Source organism: Chinchilla lanigera, unplaced genomic scaffold, assembly GCF_000276665.1.
Source record: "Chinchilla lanigera isolate Chin_1 unplaced genomic scaffold, ChiLan1.0 scaffold00146, whole genome shotgun sequence".
In the NCBI taxonomy this organism is placed as follows: domain Eukaryota; kingdom Metazoa; phylum Chordata; class Mammalia; order Rodentia; family Chinchillidae; genus Chinchilla; species Chinchilla lanigera.
The window spans coordinates 1,957,758-1,982,228 of NW_004955547.1; the positions used below are offsets into that span (position 1 = coordinate 1,957,758).

General features: G+C 45.1%; 1 protein-coding gene across 1 annotated transcript in view; it reads left to right on the plus strand.

The window, feature by feature from the left end:
• The window catches only part of Slc4a8 (solute carrier family 4, sodium bicarbonate cotransporter, member 8), a 78,689-nt gene extending 61,161 nt beyond the window's left edge, over positions 1-17,528 (plus strand). The window contains exons 20-25 of the mRNA XM_005415404.2: positions 1,001-1,069; positions 2,450-2,623; positions 4,713-4,850; positions 8,868-8,959; positions 10,526-10,621; positions 12,206-17,528. Of these exons, the coding sequence (XP_005415461.2) occupies positions 1,001-1,069; positions 2,450-2,623; positions 4,713-4,850; positions 8,868-8,959; positions 10,526-10,621; positions 12,206-12,218 (582 nt within the window). The 3' untranslated portion in view covers positions 12,219-17,528. The remainder of the gene's footprint in view (positions 1-1,000; positions 1,070-2,449; positions 2,624-4,712; positions 4,851-8,867; positions 8,960-10,525; positions 10,622-12,205) is intronic.
• Positions 17,529-24,471: the final 6,943 nt, after the last annotated feature.

A 24,471-nucleotide genomic window follows, 5' to 3' on the forward strand; every position in this document is an offset into this window, starting at 1 on the left:
ATTATTACTATTATTATACTATTACTAGTGGTATTGAAAGCTGAGAGGGTAGATGAGCTCACTTGGGAGAAGGGTAGATTCAAAAGAGAAGAGGGGCTGGGCATGGTGGCACATGGCTATAATCCCAGCACTTGGGAGGCTGAGGCAGGAAGATCACTGTGAGTTCAAGGCCAGCATGAGATACATAGTCACTGTTCAAGGCCTAGTCTTACTGGTTGAACTGAATTATGTAGCAAGACCCTGTCTCTAAATAAATAAATAAACAAACCACGAAGAGAGAGAGAGAGAGGAAAAAAAGAAGAGAGAAGAGCAGGCTTTAGAAGTTGGGTTGAGGAAGAGACAGCAATAGAGCCTCAGAAAGAGCTGCCAGAGGGGGGCTGGGGATTTAGCTCAGCGGCACAGCGCCTGCCTGGCAAGCGTGAAGTCGTGAGTTTGATTCCCAGTACCAGAAAAAAGAAAAAAGAAAAAAAAAAAAAAAGCTGCCAGAGGGGCTGGGGATATAGCTCAGTGGCATAAGCGCCTGCCTGGCAAGTACAAGGTCCTGAGTTCGATTCCCAGTACAAAAAAAAAAAAAGAAAGAAAGAGCTGCCGGAGAGTTTGGAGGGAACTGGGAAGGTACGGTGGCAGGCCAAGTGAGGCAAGTGTTTCAAGAAGGACAGATTGGTTGGTTAGAAGGTGTCTAGAAGGATGCTGACTTACCAAGGCTTTTGGGTTGTGTCTGTCTGCCTACCCGTCCCCGGGGAGGAGAAAGAGCCAGACAGTGGGGAGATGTGAGACCTGTGATTTAACTTAACATGTAATCATTTCATTTCAGAACAAAGTAATTTTTATCATTGCTAGCTTCTACTTGTAAGTTACTATGTAAAAGCAGCAGAAACTAATGGAGCGATTAAGAAATTTTTGTGATTTAGCTCATTCTCAGAGATTTAAAAGTTCATATAATGTTTAACATGCCATGATACCAAATGTAATGTCTGGACTGTCTGCCCTTTGTCTGCAGTTTATCCCGATGCCAGTCCTCTATGGAGTTTTCCTCTACATGGGAGTTTCTTCCCTACAGGGAATCCAGGTATTGTGCAGTTGAGCTTGGGTGGTGTCTTCTCATTGTAAGCTCACCTGCCCTGACCAGGGAGGGATAGCTCTCTAAGAAAAGCACAGCCAGTTCTTGAGAACTTATTTCCTAGTCTTGTTTGGCTGGGCTATTTTAGAAATTTCTTTGGATATAGGGCAAACTACAGTTATCCTGGTGCTTTCTAAGGTCAAATAATATTCCATTGTATGTACAGACCACTGTGTTTTTCCATTATCTGTTGATAATGGAACTCTCAGGAACACTGGCCTGAGAGTACAGAGACTTCCAGAGTGACCTGCTTGATGTCATTGTTCTTGTCATTCACTGCTTATTCCAAAATTATTTGGCATATATGAGGCACTAGGTTCTTTGCCAAGTGCTGGCAAACCTGGGTCCGAAATCTTGGTCAAGAATCAAACTGTCTTGCCAGGTGTGGTGGTGCACAACTGTATCTCAGCACTTGAGAGGCTGAGGCAGGAAGATTGTTGTGAGTTTGAGGCCAGCCTGGGCTAGATAGTGAGACCTTGTCTCAAAAACAAAAAAAAGAACCAGACTGTCTTCCATACATGGGACGCTAACGTATGAGAACCAGGCTAATGTATGAGAGAAGGGAGTTCAACTTTAAGGTGCTTTGCTGAAAAGAACTGGAGGAATGGGAGTTGTCACAGGCAAGCAGGTGTCGTTTCCTGTTACATTCTGCCTCTTCCTGTCGGTGAATTCATTCCTCATAGCCCTTCCCACAGAGAGAATCAAGAATGGTCTTCAATAATTTGGGAAGCTTAGACGATGTAATAAACACTTCTTTTGTTGGTGACTGATTCCTGTTTGTGTGGAATGCCCAGGGGTCATTCTTATATACTATGGTCTGTTGCGACACTGGACAGGTTATTGTACTTAATTTCCAGGTCTCTGTTTTCTTTTTTATAATATAAGGATGAGCATAGCTTTTATATTCTATATTTTTCACTAAAAATAATCAATAAATAGTTCCAAAAAGAACAATTTAAAACTTTGGATTTGATAGTAAGCAGAAGATGCAATTGATTTACTTACTTTTTTGGGGGGGAGGGTACCAGGAATTGAACTGAGGACCTTGTACTTGCCAGGCAGGCACTTGTGCCCCTGGCAATTGACTTATTTTATTTGCCACTTTGCTTGAGAAGGAGTTCTCTCAGGAGCCACAGTGTGGGATAGGAGAAAGAAGTCTGAACCAGAGTTAGAAAAGACAGTGTCAGCTCTTGACTGATATTTATGTTCTGAGACTCAGCTCCCATTTCTGTCCGGGGGAAATAGTGTTAACTACTTTCAGCAAGAGATCTCAGAGAGATTCTGACTCGGAGAGGCCTCCTGAAAATAATGCTGACGCCTTCCTTTCAGTTCTTCGACCGGCTGAAGCTCTTTGGGATGCCCGCCAAGCACCAGCCGGACTTTATTTACCTGCGGCACGTGCCTCTGCGCAAAGTGCACCTCTTCACCCTCATCCAGCTCACCTGCCTCGTCCTGCTCTGGGTCATCAAGGCCTCTCCAGCTGCCATTGTTTTCCCGATGATGGTGAGGGTTTTCAAAAATGTAAATTATTATTGGTGTTTGTTATTATGGTGGAACGCACGTAACATAAAGTTTCCCATTGTAACAAATCCCTTACACAACAGTGAAGAACACTGGCGTGTGTTCAGTGCACAGTTCAGGGGCACTAAGTGTGTTCATGCTGTGGTTCCGTTACCACCACCCCTTCCAGAACAGTTTCTGTCCTGAAAAGCTGAAACTCTGCACACACTAAAACTGTAACTTCCTACTCTCCTCCCCTTGCCAATCCCTGGGAAGCCACTGTTCCACCTTCTGTCTCTATTTTATTTTACTGTATTTTATTAGACATATATGTAAATGGAACTGTACAATTTTTGTCCTTTGTAGGTGGTTTATTTCACTTAGCATAGTATCTTCAAGATTTATCTTTGTTGTAGGATTATCCTTGTGCGTTTTTTGGAGACAAGATCTCACTATGCGGTTCAGGCTGTCCTTGAACTCACCATGTAGCTTACGCTGGCCTTGAGCTTGCAGTGGTCCTCCTGCCTTAGTCTCCCAAGTGCTGGGATTACAGGTGTGCGCCACCACGCCTGAAATCCTGGTGCTTTCTAAGGTCAAATAATATTCCATTGTATGTACAGACCACTGTGTTTTTCCATTATCTGTTGATGGGTACGTGGATGGCCTCCACCCTCTGCCTATTGTGAAGAATGCTGTTGTGACCACGAGTGCACACACGTGTGTTCCTGTGTGTCCCTGCTATCAGTTCTCTGGGGAATATAGCTAGGAATGGAATTGCTGGATCATATGGTGATTTTGTTTTAGATTTTTTTTCTCTGATTCCCTAGAGAATTAGATAGGCGTCTCCATTTTGTCAGACTCTGCACATATGTGTTATATTCAGGGATTACATGTATAGTTAAGGACACAGTAAGTTCCTGGGAAGGGATCCCATCAAGCTTGCGTTAATTTGAAAATAGTCATTAAAATTGGAGAGAAATATGGTTACATTTGATCAGCCCAATTTGCCTCGTTCCTTGTCCAGCCAGCAGATGTAGCTGATGAACACTAATCTACCGGGCAGGTTGTTCTAGATGGTTCTGGCTCTCTTTGCCTACAGTACTACTGCCATAAAGAAAGATAAATTCAAGTCATTTTATAGGAAAATGGATGTACCTTGAGACCATATGTTAAGTAAAATAAATCACGTAGCTTAACTATCACATGGTTTCTCTTATATGAGAAACCCAAAATATAGATAAATTAAAGAGCAAAATAAAAGATAGACAGTAGACAGCAGAGAGATAGACCTTTCTCAAGTGGGAAGGGGACCAAAAGATGGAGGGAGGGGGAAGAAGGGGAGGAAGAGAAGTGAAAAGAATTAAGATGTGTTACATACATGCACCAACTGCCCACAGTGAACGTAATCATTATATACTACAGGTGTGTATCTATAAAAATAAAGAGATTGTAAGAGGCCCTCATGGGAAGAAAAGAGGTTGAGATACCCTGGACCTGCCTCTACTGGGAAAGTTGCCACGAGGTCTTAGCCATAGCATTCCTCTCTCTGGGCCTCAGTTTCCTGCCCTATCAGATGAGTGTCGGGGTAGGCCAGAAAGCAGACACAAATCCACTACAGGTTCACAAGGCAGGCATAAAACAAGGATTTGGGGGGTGCACAGGCAAAGGGCCAGAGGGAAAGAGTCCTCCCAGGTTCTGTCACCCCACCGTGAGGCACGCTCCGGCTGGGCGAGGCTGGCCACTGTGGCCGCACTCCTGCAGAGGCTCTCCACTCCGTGTCCCTTCCTGCTGATCCCAGCCAGGGAAGGCAGCTGCTGAGCTATCTACAGATGAGTGGCTTCTCTTCTCAATGAGGGAGTTAAATTAGTTGCTCTCCAGTTTGTAGAGTTGTTATGGTATAAAACATACACTGTGTAAAACACCTTAGTACCTAGCACAAAGAGGGTGCTTAATAAATGGCAACTGTTATGACTATTATGAATTGATGTTGCTGGAAAAATCCTAGTCATCTCTGAAAATAAGACTTGGCTTTTAATGCCAGGAAGGAAATTAGTTCCTGTAACTCACTTTCTTCCTTTCATTTTTCGTTTAGGTTTTGGCCTTGGTCTTTGTCAGGAAACTCATGGACCTCTGTTTCTCTAAGCGAGAGCTGAGCTGGTTAGATGATCTCATGCCTGAAAGCAAAAAGAAGAAGTTGGATGATGCCAAAAAGAAGGCCAAGGAGGAAGAGGTCAGAGTCCTTGTAGTAACTATACTTCGGGGCCTCAAATTACAGAACATAGGAAGCGCCACATGAAAAGTCAGCATGTCTACAATCCCAAGTATTTTATTTAGGAGCTGGGAAGATTATCCCAAAGTGTTCTGAGAATGGATTGAGGTTCTTTAATGATTTTTTTTAAATTTTGAAATAGGGTCTCACTATGTATTCCAGACTGGCCTTGAACTCATGGTGAATCTCCTTCCTCAACCTCCCAAGTGCTGGGATTACAGGCATGCAGTGCCACACTTAACAGATTGAGAGTTCTTGCTTCTGTCCGCCCTTCATTTTTGGATTTGTTAATCATAGTTTTCCCTTTCGTTTTCTAGTGTCTACTTACCAGGCTCACACCTACAATGTGAACATGGAATCTGTTCTCATCAGAGCCAATAGCTCAAGTTAGCCCAAAACATCTCATTTGACAAGTGTATAAACCCCATTATTTTCTGTGTTTTATACTTAGCCATAGTCATTGCTGTTTGGCGCCGTGCAAATATAACTTGGGTAGGACTTTCAGTCCTTCATTTCCTTCAGCACTTGGCACACTGTCATCTACAAAGGGGACCCTCAATAAATGGCCTTTGTGTGCAAGGGAAGGATGTATAGCAAAATGAAAATACTGGACTGTCTTGGTTACTTTTCTCTCATTGCTGAGACAAAATATCTGATGCCCAGAATTAAGGGAGGGAAGGTTTATTTAGCTTAGAGTTTGTGGAAGTTTCAGTTCGTCCGTACTTGGCTGGTTCCAAGGCAAAGTGGCACATGGCAGAGGGCTACAGTTGGTGGCGGCAGAACACAGCAAAAGCAACAACGCAAAAGGGAGGAATGCCAGCAAGCAGCCTCTTTCTCTCTCTTACATATGCAATGTATCCACCACAGGGCGAATGTAGCACTCACACCCATAATCCCAGCATTGGATCATGGTTCAGTCGTAAACTCTAAAAGCCTGCCCCATGACTACAGGAGGCTTTGGGGAGACATCCAGGCACAAACCATAGCATGGACCAAGAAATGAATGTGCTGGGAAGTATTTCCAAACGTAATGAATGCCCAGATAGTCTCCTTTAAAATACATTTTTCTAATATCTTGAATTTTTAAAAGCTTGTATTATTAAGTAAGTTTTAGTAATTTCGTATACAAAAGCAATGGAAGAAAACTTCTGAGCCAGGGGTTGAACCCAGAGCTTCCAGCAGGCTAGGTAAGCACTCTACCACTGAAGTATATCCCTAGCCAGAAAGAAAGCTGTAAGGGGAATATTGAGAGAATTTGCTACATAAAATATGAAACTTTAAGGTATCTGAAAATTTTAAAATGACATTTGAGATGTGCTAATATCCTTACTATTCAAATAGTTATTTCAAATTCATAAGAATAATGGAATAAAAATGAGCAAGGGACAGAGATAATTTACAAAAGAAGAAATACACATGGTCAAATACTTTATGACAAAAAGCTCATTTAACCAACAAAGAAATGGAAATTTAAATAAAGAGAACACATTTTTCACATATCAAATTAGCAAGATTTTTAGGAAGAAAAAGAACTAGTGCTGCTAACACTGTAATTGAAATTCTTATACACTAAAAGTGATAGTATAAATTGGGTAAATTTTCACTCTTTATTTTTTTGTTTGTTTGTTTGTTTTGTTTTGTTTTTTTCCAGTACCAGGAATCAAACTCACAATCTCACACTTGCCAGGCAGGCGCTGTGCCACTGAGCTAAATCCCCAGCCCCCAGTTTTCACTCTTTAGCAGGCAGTTTAGAGTAGACTCTTAAAAATGTATGTACCCAAGCCAAGTACATGGCATGCACCTGTACTCACAGTGCTCAGGAAACAGAAGCGGGAGGAACTTTGAGCCGAGCTTATTAAAACCGACCTGAGCAACATAGTGAGACCCTGCAACTCTAATTTTTAAATTTATTCTAAAGATATGTAAGAAATGTAGACAAAAGATTTTAGTTGTGTTTATATAAAACAACTGCAAAGAAGAAAAATTAGAGTAAATGTCTGACAATTGAATATTGGGCAACAGTTTAAAATCTAGTTTTAAAGAACACTTAATGATAGGTGGACATATTTATGACATTTTATGTGTTAGAATACAGAATGAAACGTAGTAAGAATCTATTTTACTTAAAATAGTACACACAAAAATTAGAAAAAGATCAGAAAAAAATAGGCCAAATGTTTATTGTGGTTCTGTGTGTATCTTTGGGTGATGAGTATAAATTTTTTAAAATCAGTTTATTTCCTTTCTTTCCTCAAATATCTGCTGAATGCTTACTCTGTTCTCACTTCTAAACCCAGTGGTATACAAGACAGAGAGTCTCTGGCCTCTTGGAGCTTACATTCTCATGGAGACACCACTTGTTTTATTACTATAGTGTTATATTTTTATGTGGATATATAATTATATCTGTATAATTATACATAATTTCACACATATATGCAACCTTGTAGGTAATGGTATAGTTTAAGAAGAATGTAAAGGTGAGGGAGTTACTCTGTTTCGGGTGATTACAGATGATTCCTCTGGAGAGGTGTCTGAGCAGAGCGCTGAATAGAGTGAGAGGCCCTTCATGAGCATGTCTGTAAGGAGCCTTCTAGGTGAAGGGAATAGGAAGTGCAAAAGTCTTGAAGTATGAATGGGTTTGATGTGCTTCAAGGACACCAAGAAGGCCAGTGAGGCTGGAAGGGAGAGTGACAGCCTGGAGACTAGGAAAGGGACTGTGGTGCCAGTCTGGGAAGGAAATGGTGGTGACTTGGGATAAGGTAGAGGTAGTGGAAGTGGCTGAATTTGGGGCCTGCTATGAAGATGGAGCCCGTAGGTTGTGCTAGTGACTGGTGGGCCTAGGTGAAAGAGAAGAATCAAGGACAACTCTATATGATTTTTGTTAAGATGAGGAAGACCAAGAAATAGCAGATTTGGTAGGAAAATCAAGAGATCTTTTGGGATGCTAAGTTCAAGGTGGTAAACATTGTACTCCTTTATTTTCCAAAATTTCTAAAATAAACATGTTATTTTAAAGGCTAAATGAAGTAAAGGTAGAGATTTGACCCCAAAATTTCACTGCCTCACCATCCACCATTTATGTTCATTTATGCTCTCTTCAAATCTTCAGCACAGTTTTCATGCAAGAGCCATAATTATATATTTTATATATACCTATATCTGTAAATATCTGTATAGATATAGATATACAGATATTCTGATTTCCCCTTCAACTTAATTTCATAAGACTTTCATGTTTCTGTGTTTTTACATAATACATTTATTGTTTTAATGAACATACAATATTCTGTACTCTTATAGTAGTAACTTAAGTATTCTTCCCTTAGCAAAATGTTTAGTTCTTTTACATTTTATTATTATAGTACTTTAAACACTTTTGTACTTTTTTGCTGCAATTATTTCCTTTAAATTAGTGGTATTATTTGCAAGAAAATACTTTGTTATGGAACATTATAAACATATACAAAAGGAGAAAAAAGTCAGCGTTCACATTTCCCCAATTCCCTTATTATTGTTTTTAACAACTTATTTTAATTGGTATCTAAAGCAGGTCCACATTTGTAATTGGTTGATGTATTGCTAAAATTTCTTTAGGGGTTCCCTTTCTGTTTTTTTTTTCTTTTTGCAGAAGGAAGAAACTAGATTTTTTACCTATATGGTTCCCACTATGTGGATCTTTCAAAGTATCTTCCTTGGTGTCATCTAACATGTTCTGTTTCTGGTATTTCCAGTAAACTGGTCACTGGATCTAGAGGCTTACTCAGATTCAGATTCTTTTTAATTTTTTTCAATACTATTCTATGTGTGCAGACATATGTCTGTCTTTTTGTGATGAGTTAAACCTATGAAAGAATCTAATTATATTCTTATGGTAAATATGAGAAAATTAGGTAGAAATTGTGATAGAAGAGTGGGCTGGTGAAGACTCATGATCTTGTTTGGTCCAAGATAAAATAATGTCTTCTTTTGTTCCAGGAGGTGGAGAAAATGTTAGAAATAGGGGGAGACAAGTTCCCCCTAGAAAGCAGAAAGTTATTAAGTAGTCCTGGAAAAAACAACAGTTTCAGGTAAATCTCCCAAAACAGCAAGGAGTTTACTTTTGGGGCGTTCTCTAAATGTTCTGGTCTTGTGGTTGTGGGTATTGCCAAAACTCCAGCTGCTGGTATTTGGCCTTCTTGTTCTACCCTTTCTGTTTCCTTGTGGACTGAAGGCCTGCTCTGTGCCTTGCACTCTGCCAGGTGAAAGGGTCACAGGAGAAGAAAGGGCAGCCAGTATGCTGAGTGTCTTCCTGAGTGCGGGGCTGTGCAGAGAGCTTTGCTCACGTGCTCACCGTCAGTCTTTACAAGCGTTTTCTGAGATCAGTCTCCTTATCCACCACAAGTGAGGAAACTGAGGCTTCCAGGGGTTTAAGTAATTTGTCCCTGGCTACAATGCTAAGTATAAAAATTAAGATTCAAACTCAGGTCTGTGTATTCCTTTTGCCTTTTTTTTCACCCCTTTCAAAAAGATAAATAGGACATGGTCTTTATGTCCAAAGAGCTTTCAGCCTTATGGACCTGAGATGCCTACTCTTGGGCCTGCCTTTAGAGATGGACAAAGTCCGTTCCAACCTGGCTCGTGACATCTGTAATTCAGAGAGCCAAGGAGGAACTGAACTGGGATTGCAAGAATGCATTACTTCTGCCAGTCAGTCAGCCCCTTTGCTCTCTTTACCAAACCTATTGATCGCCACAGGAAACTAACCTGGCCCATGTGTGGTTTCCCTCCTGGCATTTTGCTTCCATTTTGGAAGAGGAACACATTGCCTGAAGGAGCCAGAGGTCCAGAGAGGAGCAGAGCAGGAAGAAAGTAGAGGACCTAGATCGTCCAGATCCTAGGACCCAGCTGCCCAGTGGGCTGGTTCATATGGGGTAGATTAGGGAAGTCTTTTCTTTGGTCTCTAAAAACATTTCTATAAGTCATTATGGAGGGAGCCATAGGCTTTGAAGTCTCTGGTGGCACAGGAGGAGCAATGTTGCTTCTTCAGCGGGATGTTGTCTCCTTTCTTGGTATTGTAGAAGGAGCCCCTCTGCCCTCTGAAAGAATTCAGAGTTCTCTGGGGCTCTAGGGGACCAAGGCCAGATTTAAGGTCTTGATTCTCCACTTATTGTTGTTTGATCCTAGACAGACACATAGCCCTGTGAATCTTGGTTTCCCCACCTTCAGAATGAGGATGCTATTAACCGCTATTGCTGTGATAGTTGTTAAGAAAATATAGTGTAAAAGTCCTCTGTAAACTGCAAATGAAAACAGTTTGGCTGTGTAAATGGAAAGTGAATGAGGCGTGCCTGGCACAGTGGGCACTCTAAGTGGCAGCTCCTGATGCTGTCCTGTTGGCCTCGTGATGTCATCATCATCCCCAGTGAACTCTTGGAGGAGCAGCCACCGCCTGGGACAGCTGTTGCGCCCCTTTCTAAGCTAGCCTCAGTGGCTCCAGGAACCAGACTCCATCTGATTCCTCGAGCTCCTGAGAGCTGTTAGCTGGGCTCCCCCAGGCGCAGTCTTTTCCCTTCTGATGGGGAGGGGGCCATTACAGACTGAGATACGTGTTTCGCTTCTACGTCTGACATTCACTGTCCAAGCATTGATTTCAGATGTGACCCCTCTGAGATTAATATATCTGATGAAATGCCTAAAACCACGGTCTGGAAAGCTCTCAGTATGAATTCTGGAAATACGAAGGAAAAAAGGTAAAGGGAACTGCAACTTCTGGTTTTTATTTCTGACTTTTGAAAATGACAATAATGTTGAAGGTAAAATGTGTTTTAGCTGTTAGGTTGAATTTTTCTAGTGAACAGCATTTCTAAAACTGCTGCTGTCCCCCATGAGAATAGCTGTAAGCCTAAGGAGAAAAAAGTAAAAATGGTTTCTAAATATTTAAAGAGACAGGCCATTTTGAGCTGCCCATTTACGTAGGTCCAAAGTCAGGATAGAATTATTTTGGAATGTAAGTTCACTTTATCCTTTTATTTCCCTTAATCCTCTTTATTACTTCTTATTTTGAAATCTAAAGGGCATTTCTGCTTACTGAAAGCACACAAACTGGAAAGTTGCTAAAAGTATCTATTATTACTATCAGTGCAAACAAACAGTATTGATACTGACTTTAACCTATTTAAGTTATTCCATACTGAGAATTATTAGCTGGGCATGGTGGTGTACATTTGTAATCCCAGCACTCTGGGAGGCTGAGCAGGAGGCTTACACATTCAAGCCCAGCCTGGGCGACTGAGTGACTTGGCAAGAATTTTTCTCAAAATAAAAAAATAAAAAGAAAAGAAAAGGGCTGGGGATATAGCTCAGTGTGAAGGCCCCCTAGGTTCAGTTCCTAGTACTACCAAAAAAAAATTTGTTTTGACAGAGTTTCACTATGCAATTCAAGCTGGTCTTTGAGCTCACTTTGTAGCCCAGGCTGATCTTGAACTTGCAACAATCCTCCTACCTCAGCCTCTTGAGTGCTGGGATTACAGGTGTGCACCACCACACCTGGCTAAAAAAAATTTTTTTAATGAAAAAGAAATTTGTGTTTTCATAATGAGAATTACTGCCAAGATTTTGAAATACTAAATTATAAATATCTTATTTTATAAACTAAATTATATATGTGTGTGTATATATACATAGGTACATATGTATATATATATTATATAATTTGCTAGTAATTTAGATCAGTTTTGACCAGGTTAATGAAGAAAATGGAAAGGCTTTAGATATTTTTGCCAGCAGTGAGGTAAGCTATGTGTTCAAATTACTTGAATTTAGTCAAGTACAGGTTAAGTAGTCAGAAAACTGAAGGCAAAACTGAGGCCTTATTAAAGACTTTTGTAGTTTAACAAAATTTTTTTTTAAATTTTTAAGCTAGAAAATCAGGAAATCTGTTTCTGCTCTTAATTCCATGTAGAAGGTGGCATACCACTGTTTCTATTTACCCACCAGTAAAATGGGGATAATTACGAGGTTGCTGTGAGGAGAAATTGAAGTGATTTGAAAAGTCACAGCCACCAGTGGGTGCAAATGGTTATTTCTTCATTGAATGGGTTAAAATAAATCTGTGCTGAATGTGAGTGAAATATAGAATCTTATTCCTTCAGAGGAAAATCCAGGCAGCTGTCGAACTGTATACCGCAGTTATTTTTAGTTGAGAACTAGTCTACTTGTAAATGAACTTAAAATACAGCCAGATCCACATTGTGGTGACATCTTCAAAGTATTGTGTTAAAAGCAGGAATGAATCATGTGTTCCCTTTTTGTCTCATTGTAACACTTTTATTCAGTCTCTTCAACTAAGAGTCTTTGCTCCGATGGAAGATTTGGGCCATGAGGTGCTCAGGGGAGTTCTGATTACAGAGAAAATGGTGAGTCTCTCGGAGAAGAACCAAGACCAACTCTGGCCCCATCTCTGGTCATCTCAAGCCTTGCCGAAGCCCAGTCATTCCTGGTGCGCAGCAGAGGGCACCCTGCCATCCTCACACCGGCAGCCAGGCACCAGCTGCAAGCGTGGAAGCAGAAGACCACTTCCTGCTGGTCCTTCTCTTCTTCCTTTCTCTTCAGAACTGCCACCATTAAAGACCCAGCTTCCCATTTTTCAGACATTTTCTCTGAAACTCTACTGGCCTGCTGAGCCACATGGATCCATTCTGCCATTGAGGATTCCCTCAGTGCGGTCCCTCTTCCTAAGGGGTGGGTGGGAGAGTAGCAGGAGAGCAGAAAGAAAAGGGAAGGTTCCCAGTCTTATTGGTATCTTCCAGCTCCTAGGTGGCCCTGGGTCTCAGCTCCACTGCACATCCTGTTTGGAGTCAGACCCCGGGGCCGTCGGGGGCTCTGCTGTCAGGAGGCGAGCCATGTGGGCCTTGGCGGTGCCCACCGCCACAGCCAGGACAGGCCTCTGACCCGGAGTGTCTCTGTCACTCCCTAGCAGCAGTCTGCAGCACTCAGTGAGACCCTTGGAAGACCCAGGGGTCAAGGAGGACACTGGAGTTGTTCGGCTTATTTAGGAAAAGGCTTGCGGGGAGGGGAATTAGTAATGACCGCTGAGGACAAGCAGCTTCCCTTGGTTTTTATTGAGGACAGAGTAAGGGAATGAGCATCACTTGCTACAGAAGGAATTCGTTTAGATACCAGGAAGGACTTCATAGCCTGAAGGTTTGTCTTAGTGTGTAGTTTCTAGATACCTAGAAAAGATTCGATAGCAGTTGTTTGTGAATAGAAAGAGGGATGTGATGTTTTTATTGGCCGTTTCATGGGAATGTTTGATGTCCTGCTGCTGTCTTTTGAGGAAATATTCTAATTCCATCCTGGAGAGATCCAAGTGCTTACGTACTGTCTCCTTAGCTGCCTTAGTAGTGAGCCATCATCAGCTCAGTGGACCAAACCACCTTCAGCCATGTGATTTCTTCATCATGGATTTCTTTTGGTTGACAACAGTTCTGGTTCTCAGCTGTAAAGAGCCACCCTGAGAAATGAACTGTAAGTGGTGAAGTTAATTTCAGTATTTTAAACTGCATTTATGGTTTCTTCTTCTCTGTTGTAATGAATGTCAAGGGTGTGGGCTGTGGTGCGTATGTGTAGACCTTCCCTGCCTTTGTGCACAGAATGTGACTAGCCAGCCCATTGACACCCAGGGAATTTAATCGTATAGTTCTTCATCCTGGAAAATCTTTGTACAGTGGGAAAATCCCTGCTGTGCTCTGTGTTCATAGATGAAGAGTTGACAACATCATTATATTGAGTTTTCATTCCTTAAACTCTTAAAATATATTAATGTAGTCTAGTCTTATTCTAAAGACTTTTGACTGATGTTGTAAGAACCTGAGTTTCCCCTACATTTCGCTGACTTTTAGGGACACAGTTCTTTCAATGCAGAGATGATTTTGAAAATATTTAACAACTGGTACTGGACAGACACCTATCCCTCAGGATGGGTGTGGACTGCAAACAAGCAGCGTGTATCATTGTACCGGTGTCTGACGGCTGAATGTCACACTGCTTTCAAATATTAAAGAGTGTCACTCTGAATTGTGGGTATTGTTCCTGGTTTGCCTAGTCTGATTTCTAGTCATAAGGCTGTTGAGGGACACCCTTGGCTTCCCTTCATATGGTACAGACAGGATCAGGAATGTTTCTTTGAAATATATGGGCATTCAAATCTTCGTGAGCCAAAGCTTCACATTTTATCGCATTACAGCAAATCTGTAATTATACCCCTTACCTACTTAGTGTGGAAAAAGTAAAAGGCAGCCTGTCAGTGGGAAAAGCTTTCTTACTGACTTTTCTTTTCCATCCCTGGCTACTTCCTTGAACTTGCTTCTTTTTCATCATTTTTTTCCCTAAAAATAGGCCCCCGTTCTTGTTCCATTCCCCCCCACCACCACCATATTTTCCTTCCACCTTCTGTGTGAGGAAGTTGGTGACGACTTCACCTGTTTCCCTCACCTCACCTGGAAAGGATGGAACAGAGAAGAGCCCAGTGTGCAACAAAACCAGTGACAGAATCCCTCAGAAAAATGGCTCTCCCGATGCACTGATGGCTTGTGCCACCTTGTATCTGCTAAGCTGCTGGAGGCCAGGGAAGCAGCCTTCGTTAGCTTTGTGTAGTCCAGTTATGGACCGCATGCCCTTCCGAGTCTTTCCCTAGCAGACTCTCCCCAGTCACTGCATCGTAGGAATGTGAGCCATTTTGGAAGGCTGTACTAATAGGCTGTTATGTTTTTCTCAAGTACATCCCAGCCCCATTTTTGCTGCATCTAATGATAGAAACCGTCTCTACTCTTACTCTTTCCTCTTTCCCAGTTCCTGCCAAACACTCAGCTCCAGTCTGGCTGCCTCCTCGCTTAGATCTGTGGCTGATGAACATGAAGCAGAGTCAGCTGGGCATTAGCAACTGGGAGACAGGGAAGCAGCGCAGTGCCTGTGCGCGTGTGCATCAGCCAGTAAGAGTGTAGACATGAGTACTCCTTGATACTGTTACGCTTTTGTGCATGAAGCTGCAGGAGCATCCAAAAATGTGGTCATTCTCTCGTCCAGGGCGTTTTCATCTCAGATGTCTCTGATAAATAGTTTGAGAACAAACATAGGCAGATTAATCTGTGAAAAATGGTATTTAAGTTCAACATGAAGCATAAACTGACTTAAGAGTAGAAAGCAAGGCTAGCGGTTACTAGTGATTTTCATGTCCATATTTGCTTGGGCCAAAGAAGTGGTCCCCTCTTTCACAATGACAGAACTATCAGCAACGGTTTGAGTGTGGCCAGGTCAGTGCCCTGACAGACTGGGGGTATCAGTGTAAGGAGGGAGAGAGGCCAGGGCTCTAAGAAAAGGGTGGTATGTGAATCTTGGTTCTAAGGAAAAAGAATTGTAGTTGCTAAGAGGGCAGATTGCCTTCTGGTCATTACCCCCGCAGGAGGGCTGGTCTGGACTTGCAGGCATGCCTGACCTGCAGCCCACCCCTTAGACGTGCCTATGTTAGCATTCTAAAGATTAAGTAAAGGAAGTTGTGTTACATATATACATTAACTGTACATTTTATATGCAGCCAAAACCATTTCTGTTCACTGACCCAGGCAAGCCAGGTATGTTCAGCCTGCAGCCACAGGTTTCCAACTTCTGAAGGACTGTCGAGAAATCTTTTCTTACCGCACACATTCCCTATGCCCACTCCTTTATTCATAGAAACTTGCCTTTGGGATAGAAGGAAAGTGAACCATGTTTTTCCAGAATACAGGTAAAAAGCCATTCTTCCTTTTTGGCTGTGGTGTAACTGTCTTTTAAGTTAGTCATAAATGTTAGATACAAATTTGGTGTATTCTAAGGCTCAGGCTTGGTTGAGAGCTCAAGCTATGATAACTGTGACCTTTAAAAGGTCTGTGGTCTGGGGAATCTGTAGTTTGTGCTCATCCAAAAATGAAAATTTCTGACTCTTCTTTATTTTCTACTCACTCAACCCTCCAGACTCCCTCTTAGTGGCCAAGTCAGTAAACCTCACTGCATCTACTCAGTTGACTTCAATGCTCTGCGCCCAGGTTTGTCTGAAGCATAGGAACAGGTTTGGTCCCGTGGCCCAGAGCACTATCCAGGACGTTCTCTCTGCCACTTCACCAGTGTCTCTGAAGTTCTTTTGTCGAGAGGACTTTTACACAGTCGCCTTTGCTCATTTGTCACTGCATTTTTCTCACACTTCTCAGGTTTCTAAGCTACATGTTAGCAGGATATCCGGGAGCCCTACGTGGATGTTCTCAGGCTGCTTTTCTTTTGGTGGTAACTGGTGGGGCTCCCCTGAGGTAGAAATCCCTTCAGCAGGCCCTGGCTGGCCAAGCAGCACCATCAGGTCCCGCCCATTTACTGTCTCAGCTTCTCAAGTCCCTTTCCTCCTGTCGGCCTGGTCTTCAGTCTCACATTCTCCTCAGACGGAAGAAGTTCTGGATTGGAGGTCCTGAAACCACCACCAGTCGGGGTGGTGAGATCTTTGAGTTGGCCTTGGAGCTTCTCGGAAAGGGGATTTTATGGTTATTTTCCTTAGGTTCCTCTGCATTTCAGTGTAAACACAAGACTGTCCGTGAACGAGCGTAAGGAATTTTTCTACTAAGCCTATTCTTTATGCTTCTGTTGTACCAGTCTCTTAACATTAATTCTAGAGAATGGATAGTTGACTCTTTTATCAGAAAGAAGGTAATTTTCATAACCAAAAGAAGTGCGAAGTAACTATATCACTGCTTGAAGTGCGAGAAGAGAAAAAGAGTGTTCCGTGAACCTTTTCGGGAGGAGGACTCAGGAAGCAGAGTGATTCATCGTAGTCATGATCCTTTGAGGAGATTCTGTGCTCAAAGGGAATGCAGTGGTTTCTGATCCTTCTGAAGAGAAAAGGACTAACATTTTTCTTAAATCTAGCCCACTCTCAGCACTGGAGAATAGAGAACTTTCTCTTCTAGCTGACAGCGTTAGTATTTCCTGAGAGACGGGGAGAACCACTCAGCACTTCTCTGAGCCCACCGGAAATGAGCCGGGCTTCTCTTAGCAGGTTCTCCGAGGACTTCGCCGTGCAGGTTGTTTACATGTGCAATAACGCTGGACACAGAAGCAGCAAACTGAATGTGCAATTACTCCTTTTGTAAAAGAAGCCAAATCCCCCGCTCCTTCCCGTATTCACTCCTCTGGGACGATAAGCCTCCCTCTTGTTTCTCTGTGTCTGTCTGTCTGGTTGGTTAGAAATGGCCGCCCTTCCAGGCTAACGGTGTCAGGTGGAGAGCAGAATAACCTTCCCACGGAAGGGGACAACTTGAGGTGCTGGTATGTTTCCCTTCTTTTCTATGTTCTTCTTTATAGTAGGTCTCATGTAGAGATAGAGATATTTTTGTTTTAGAGATTCCAAAGTATATATTTTTAGTGTAAGAACTGTATCCCTCTCCATGCTCCATGGTGTAAATAGAACTGGGAACAAATGTTTCGTTGTGATAATCCCGTAGCAATTTTGTGGTAGGAGTAAGACCCCTTTCTGATCTGTGTCTATGACCCAAGGCAGGTAACTGGAATTACCATCTCCTCTGCCCACCCTCTGTGTGTGCTCACTTCGATGGGCGGAAAATAAAGTCCGTACCCACTGTTTGCTCCTGTGGTGTTCTTTGGGCCCGAGTCAAGGGGCTGCGGCGGTGCGCGCAGCTCAGAGCTCGTGCGGGAGAGCTGTGAAGATGGGAAACGGTGCGGTCTCTGCACCGTGGTGAGAGGCGCACGCGCCATGGGGCTGCGGTCTGCGGGGAGGGTGGGCGCCCCCGCTTGCTGCAGGTCCTGACCACGGTCACGGGTGGAGCCACGGCAGCCGCAAGGCTCCTTCTCAGGGGACTGCTTAGGCGGAGAGGAAGAGGACAGCAGGAGGAGAAAACCCGTTTGGGAGGATCACCCAGGCTGTTTAGAGCACTTGCTAATATTAAAGAACTCTCCACTGCCTCAACATCCGGATTTGAAAATCTGCCACGACCCCAGAGCTGGGTTTGAGGGGCACAGGCGCTCTGCTTCTCTGCTCGTGTCCCGTTGCAGGCGGCTGAAGAGAAGGGGCGGGGGATATAAGGGAGCAGGAGGAGCAACATGCGTGGGGGTGAAAGGAAAGGTGGCGTGGGGAGACAGCGAGCTTTATGGGGTGACGAGAACGCGCTCTGCACACAGCACGGTGTGGACCCTGGATCTGGTGAGAGGCGCACGCGCCATGGGGCTGCGGTCTGCGGGCACCGTGTCCTCCACCCCAGAGGCCTCTTGCTGCCTTTTGACTGTTTCAGATGTTCACAGTACGTGGTATGCCCTTCGCCTCACAAGACACACTCCGACTGCAGAGTAATGCAGAGCGAATAGGAAGGGGTTCTTGCAGGACACGGAGCCCCATCCCAGGCTGTGGAGTTGGGGTGCTGGTGCAGGGAGAAGGCTTTCCACATTCTCACAGGCAGGGTTGGTACACGTCCAGGCTGTTAAGGGTTCCACTAATTGATACATGAAAAGTGCTTAGGACAGCACCTGGCTGCTAGTAAGTAATAAAAAAGGTAAGAGTGGGTGGGTCCTGGATGAGTTGATCCAGCAGTAATCACACCAGAACTCTGGCCGGCCTCTGTGCAGATCTCTTAGTTGCCGCCTCAGAGTCAGAGATGGCTCCTGAAGCTCCAGGCATCATACCATTGTATTAGCCAGCATAACTTCCAAATTCTGGGAGGGATAAGCGTTTTTTGAATACTCTATCTCTCTTGTAAGGATAAGATCTTCCCAGAAGCATCCCACTACCCCACATCACTGGTCAGAACGGTATCACACCATTTGTTAGGATGGGAAAAGAAGGATCTGATGATCATGTGTGGACCAATTAGGCTGGATCCTCTGACAGTGGGCACATCTTTCTTGACTTATAGTGCTGCCCCAATACCTGTAGAAAATCAAGATTTTGTAGTAAAGAATAAGACAAGAGTTGCAGGTGATAAAATATTCAAAAGTATCTGCCAGTGAACCCAGGAGAACCTGAACCCTGAGGCCTCCCACAGAGCCGTGCAGCTCAGCAGCAGGAGGCTGAAGACTTCTCCGAAGACTTCTCTCGTCCCTGCTCCCTGGCTTTCCCTTAGATTAGATTTATCTGAGGAGATTTTTTTTTTTTTTTGAGACAGGGCCTTGCTGGGGAGTCCAGGCCAGCCTTGAACTCACTATGTGGCCAGGGCAGGCTGGCCTCAAATTCATGGCAGCCCTCCTGCCTCAGGCTCCCAAATGCTGAGATTACAAACATGCACCACCGTGCCCTGCTCATCTGAGATTTCCATCCTACTAATTCCTGGTTCGCACTCCGCACCAATTAAATAGAATCTCAGGGTACGAGCACAGGCCCCGCTATTTGTCATCCGCTCCGCAGATGATTCTTAGGTGCCACAGGTGCAGCTGTAATGCTTCCCCTTTGCCTTGGCTCGGCCCTCCTGTGTGTACTTCACCTCCCGCCTGCTTATCCTCGCCTCACTCTCATGTTCTCCTCCATCTCGGCGTGCTGCAGTGTCGTTTTTCCTGCCCAGACACTCCCAGCCTTCACCACCTCCAGATTCTCTCAGTTTCAACCCCCACTGCTCACAGCTCCGCTGCCTCTGTTGCCAAGAGGATCCCAGAGGCAGAGAATGCGATTGGTCCCTGCCTGTCATTCCTCCGCAGGCCACACTGTAGGTCCCTGACCAGCCTTACGGATCAGGGGCCTTTGGATGTGGAGCCCACGGGGGAAGGGTGAGGTCAGAACATAGCTGTGCAGGGATGTTCCTTTCGCAGGAGCTGACACCTGTCAGTTCTCAGGAGGACATCGTAGCTGGGTGCCTAGTTCTCTTTGATGGTCAAAGGCTGTTCTCGGGTTACAAACCTGCGCACAAGTTTCCCCCTTCCACCTTTTAGTTGTGTTTGATTACAAGGACACACACACACACACGCGTGCGCGCTTGCAAGAAAAATATGCAAGTGATTACCTCTGACAGACATTCCCTATGTCTCACTTCTTGGGACGTCCCTGCTCACTTCCCTATGAGCAGGCTGCTGGCACACAGTGGGGACCTTCAGAAGAGTCAGTGTGTCAGGAACAGCCTGCCGGAGCTCAGGTCCCAGCTCTGCTCCCATAGGGGGTGATCTTGGCCAATTTGCTTCAGCCGTGCCTGTTTCTTCCCCTGCACATTTGGAGTGCCATCTGCTTCACAGGGTCAATGTGGGAGACTCCTCCCCTATGAACCTGGGCCTCTAGGGACCGCAAGTCCCTTTCTCATGTCCCAACCTTGGGTTTGGAGTATGTGGTGGAGTGGACTCCTGAGGCCCAGGAGAAAGAGTCTTGGTTATTTTCCCTTCTGTGCATTTGAGAGGTGTTAACTCACAGGGAGAAAGAGGCCTTACTTGGGCCTCCTGGTCAAGCATGTTCTCTAGCTCAGCTTCTCCCTAACCTTTCTTGTAGAGTGAGGGAGTGAGTGCCTCATTTGAGGGAATCAGTGCTTTGTTTGACTGTTGATCTTTTTATAGAGGGAAGGAGGATGAGTAAAAGGCTCCCAAGCCCCTAAAAGTTAATAACCATTTCACTTTTATTACCACAGCCCTCAAGTGTCTTCCTCCTCTTAGAAATTACACAATCAAGTAGGATTTCCCTAATAGCTACAATGGGTAAGAAGAAAATGCTCAGGCCTGACTATCCTGGAAACACCGGTGTTCTAGTAACTAGAGCTGTCTGATTCTAGCACTGATTTGGAGTCATGAGGCTCTGTGCCTTGCTTTAACAGTTTGAACATCACTGTCTTCATTATCAAAGGTCTACTGTGGACATTTCATAACCCGGAGTGCGGGCGCAAAACACCTGACCTGGAGAATTGCTAACAACAGCGGCCAGCGTCTGTGTGTGTGTGTGTGTGTGTGTGTGTGTGAGAGAGAGAGAGAGAGAGAGTGTGATGTGCTCTCACAGAGACAGTCCCCCATGTAATCCCTGTAACGCGTGCAATGGGTCCTGTGCTTTCTGCAGCTGAGGATAACTGAAGTTGAAGATGAAATAAGTTACGGAAGTTCACACAGCAGGTGCGCAGCAGAGCCCGAGGCGCTCAGAATCTGTGCTCTCAGCTATTACTCTCTGCTGACTCCTTAAGCTACTCACTGCGAGCTCTGCATCCAAAACATTCACCCTGTGTGTGCAGAAAGGTTAAAGAACAAACTGAAACATGAAACACTAGAAAAAAGGTGAAATTGGAAAACATAGAAGTTGTATCACAACTGTCAGGAGAACTCAAAAAAATAACTCAAATTTTGGGCAAGGGATTGGATTGAAAATGACAAGTCGCGTGCAGATACCAATTTCTCAAAATAGACCTCGTTCTATATCACTAACATGCACTAATTAAAAAACTCAAATTCTTACTGTGGAATCATGCAACAAACCCAAATTATGAAACATGCTCTAGAAAGCGCATGTGGGGACATACAGGTGTACAACTATTCTTTTTATGAATGGCCAAAGAAGGGGTGCCTGTGCTCCTGTACATCCCAGAAGACCGTTCTCAAGAAGCCTAAGACGCGGAACTCAAGCACCGATAAAGTACGTTGGCAGCTGGAGAACCTGTTGATGGCTGGGTTGTCACATAAATTCTCTCCCTCTCTCTCTCTCTCTCTCCCTCTCTCTCCCTCTCTCTCCCTCTCTCTTTCTTTCTCTCTCTTCTTTGTCTTTTTGTGTTTGTCTCTTTCCCCTTTGTGCTCGGGGAACTGTGGTTTCACGGGCCCTCACGGTGCTCGCACCCCCGCGGTGAGTACTGTAAGTTAAGAGGCTGTGGAAAAAATAGGCCCGAAGTATGCCCTTAGGGGAACTATTGAAGGAAATGGGGAAGAGACTTGGGGGGCCTGGGGGTTGAGTTTCTCACATCACCCCCCAAACCTCAGGTTGTGAGTGCAGACCCAGGCAGGGTAGGAGGAGTGGGAGAGCTCTCAGAGGACCTACACCTGGACTCATTCAAAAGTCAGCCAGCACATGGAAGCGCTGTGTGAGGGCGGGGTGGGGGGGCTCTGTGGGGCAGAAGGAGGATCGTTTCAGAGCCAGGGAAACTGCCCCAAAGGAGACGCGATTGAAGAAGGAAAGAGGAGGCAAGGACCGGGGCCCAGAGGCAGGAGTGCGAATGGAATGTTTTGATAATACTCTGTTCACCGGTTTGCTTTTACTTAAGGGTTTTAGGTAATTGGAGACTGAGGAAAGAAGAACTTAAATGCCAGGTTAAAGAGTGAGGGCTATCCCATAAGCTCCAAGGCACCTGCAAGGGGGAGATGGATACTTTGGATGTTCGGGGGAAAATTCATCTTGTAGCAGAGAGGAAGAATTGAAGAGGGGAAGCTTGATCCCTCCGGACCAGGCCCGGAGCACTGGTAATACAGAGGGAGGACGGGTGAGCAAGGTGGGCGAAAACAGCAAGCTCCCGCCCAATGAGAGGGGACACGGGGGACACAGGTGGAGAGAAACAGCACCCCAGTTTCCCATGTCCAGGAGAAAAGCTGCTGTGGAAAAGAGTGAGCTTGTTAGACAGAGCCCCGGAGGATTCAACAGGACCAACTAAACTCCTGGGAGATTTGGACTCCACACAAGGCCCTTTAGCTCACATGGTGCAAGAATGGAATCAGCTGCGTTGGGATGGCTCATGCCCAGGGGATGCTGCAGGGAGGGAGGATGGCTTGAGGGCCGGTGACTCTGTGACAGGGACGGGAGGGCGCTGCAGACAGACGCACTGCCGGGGAGCAGGCTGAGAGATGGGAGGCTGGCGATGAAAGAGTGGGTGGCGAACAGATGTCTGAGCCGAGAGGAGGGAGCAGACGGGTGTGAGGAAGACAGAGTGGGGGGAGGTTGTCCGTGTGTGAGGCAGAGCAGGTGGGTGAGGGCCTCAGCACTTCAAGTCCCCGCTGCTCCGGGCCGGGTCTTTGGGTTACATCCCGGTTTTGTGGATTTGGTTAAAAAAATAGTGTTCCATAAGATGACAGGAGGGTATTTTCCCGACTGTCCCTGCCCACCATGGTCAACTCCCTTTCCCATCCACTTAGGAGCCCTCAGGGCGGATCACGTCTGCTCAGGAACATGACAACCTCAGTGGCGACTTCCCTGTCTGGGGCTCCAGTTCCAGCCCTCTGTGCCGTCTCCGCTGCTGAGCCAGACCCAGCTGCTTCCACCTCTGTCCCCTCACTGCAGAGGTGCCGGGCCAATCCACTCCTGCGGGCCACAGGCCTGTGCTGACGGTGTTGGCTCCCAGGGACCCTCAGTACAGCAGTGCCCCAATCCAAACAGTCAGGAGCCTTCTTTGCCAATGTCGAGGCACTTCCCACCAATGGGTTTCAAAAGACAAATCATCTTGGTTCTTCCTCTGGGCTACAGGGAGAATAGACTACAAGGTAGCAATTTCCTGGATGGCCCAGATTCTACAAAGGAGGTTGAACAGGTTGGCCCCTATCGCCAATTCTCTACCCTGGTCCAAGCATGCGGCTACTGCTTAGGGTCATGTGCGCAGCAGAGGCTGCGAGTGGGAGTTGCTCCTAGAAGCCCGCATGGGTAGGACGAGCAACGAGCCGCCTCTCCAATGTAAAAGCCCCACACTGTGAGTGTTTGGTATCACATGCTTCCGGTGCATCACTCGCTTAACTCTCACAGCAGCTCTGTGACACAGACATTGTGATTTCCTTTTTCAGGCGTGGAAACCGATATTAAAATTTGAATAATTCGCCTAACGGTGGATGGCCAGTAGATGGCAGAGCTAGGATTCAAACCTAGGTCTTTCTGGTACCATCATGCTCAAGTTTACATCACTCTGCTGACCATCCTGGCTCAGCTGGTCCAGTTTCCTAGGCCAGAAGACCGCTTGGAGCTGAGCGGTTTTGTTTGCGCATATCTACATTGAGTTGCTTGTTAAATCAACAAACAGTGGTAGAGCACGTACCCTGTACCTTGCCACTGTCTCCCGTGCTTAGGACACCCTGGTGACCAACTTGCAGAGCTTCCATTTGGGCAGGGGACAACCTACATAGATGTGAATTGAGGGGAAGGCTGACTGTACTGATAGGCAGTTAAGAAAACTTCCTGAGGGAGCACACGGCCCTGGCCAGGGGAACGTCAGAAACCCTCCTCTAGTTTTGACTCCAGTCTTTACTACCCTCTGATTTCGCCTGAGGCTCCAGTTTCTTCATCAGTCTAAAGAAGGGGTCATGTATAGATGGCTCCTAAGCTCTCTTCCAGTGCCATCGTCTCCTGAAGCTATAATGAGGGTAGGACTCCCTTGCAGGATGTCTTGGTTACTTTTCTCTCATTGCTGGGACAAAATACCTGATGCCCAAAATTAAGGAAGGAAAGGTTTATTTCACTTACAGTTTTGTGGAGGTTTCAGTCCATACTTGGCAGGTTACAAGGCAAAGTGGCACATGGCAGAGGGCTACAGCTCATGGCGGCAGAACACAGCAAAAGCAACAAACACAAAAAGGGAGGAATGGGGGCTGGGGATTTAGCTCAGCGGCAAAAGCGCCTGCCTGGCAAGCACAAGGTCGTGAGTTTGGTTCCCGGTAC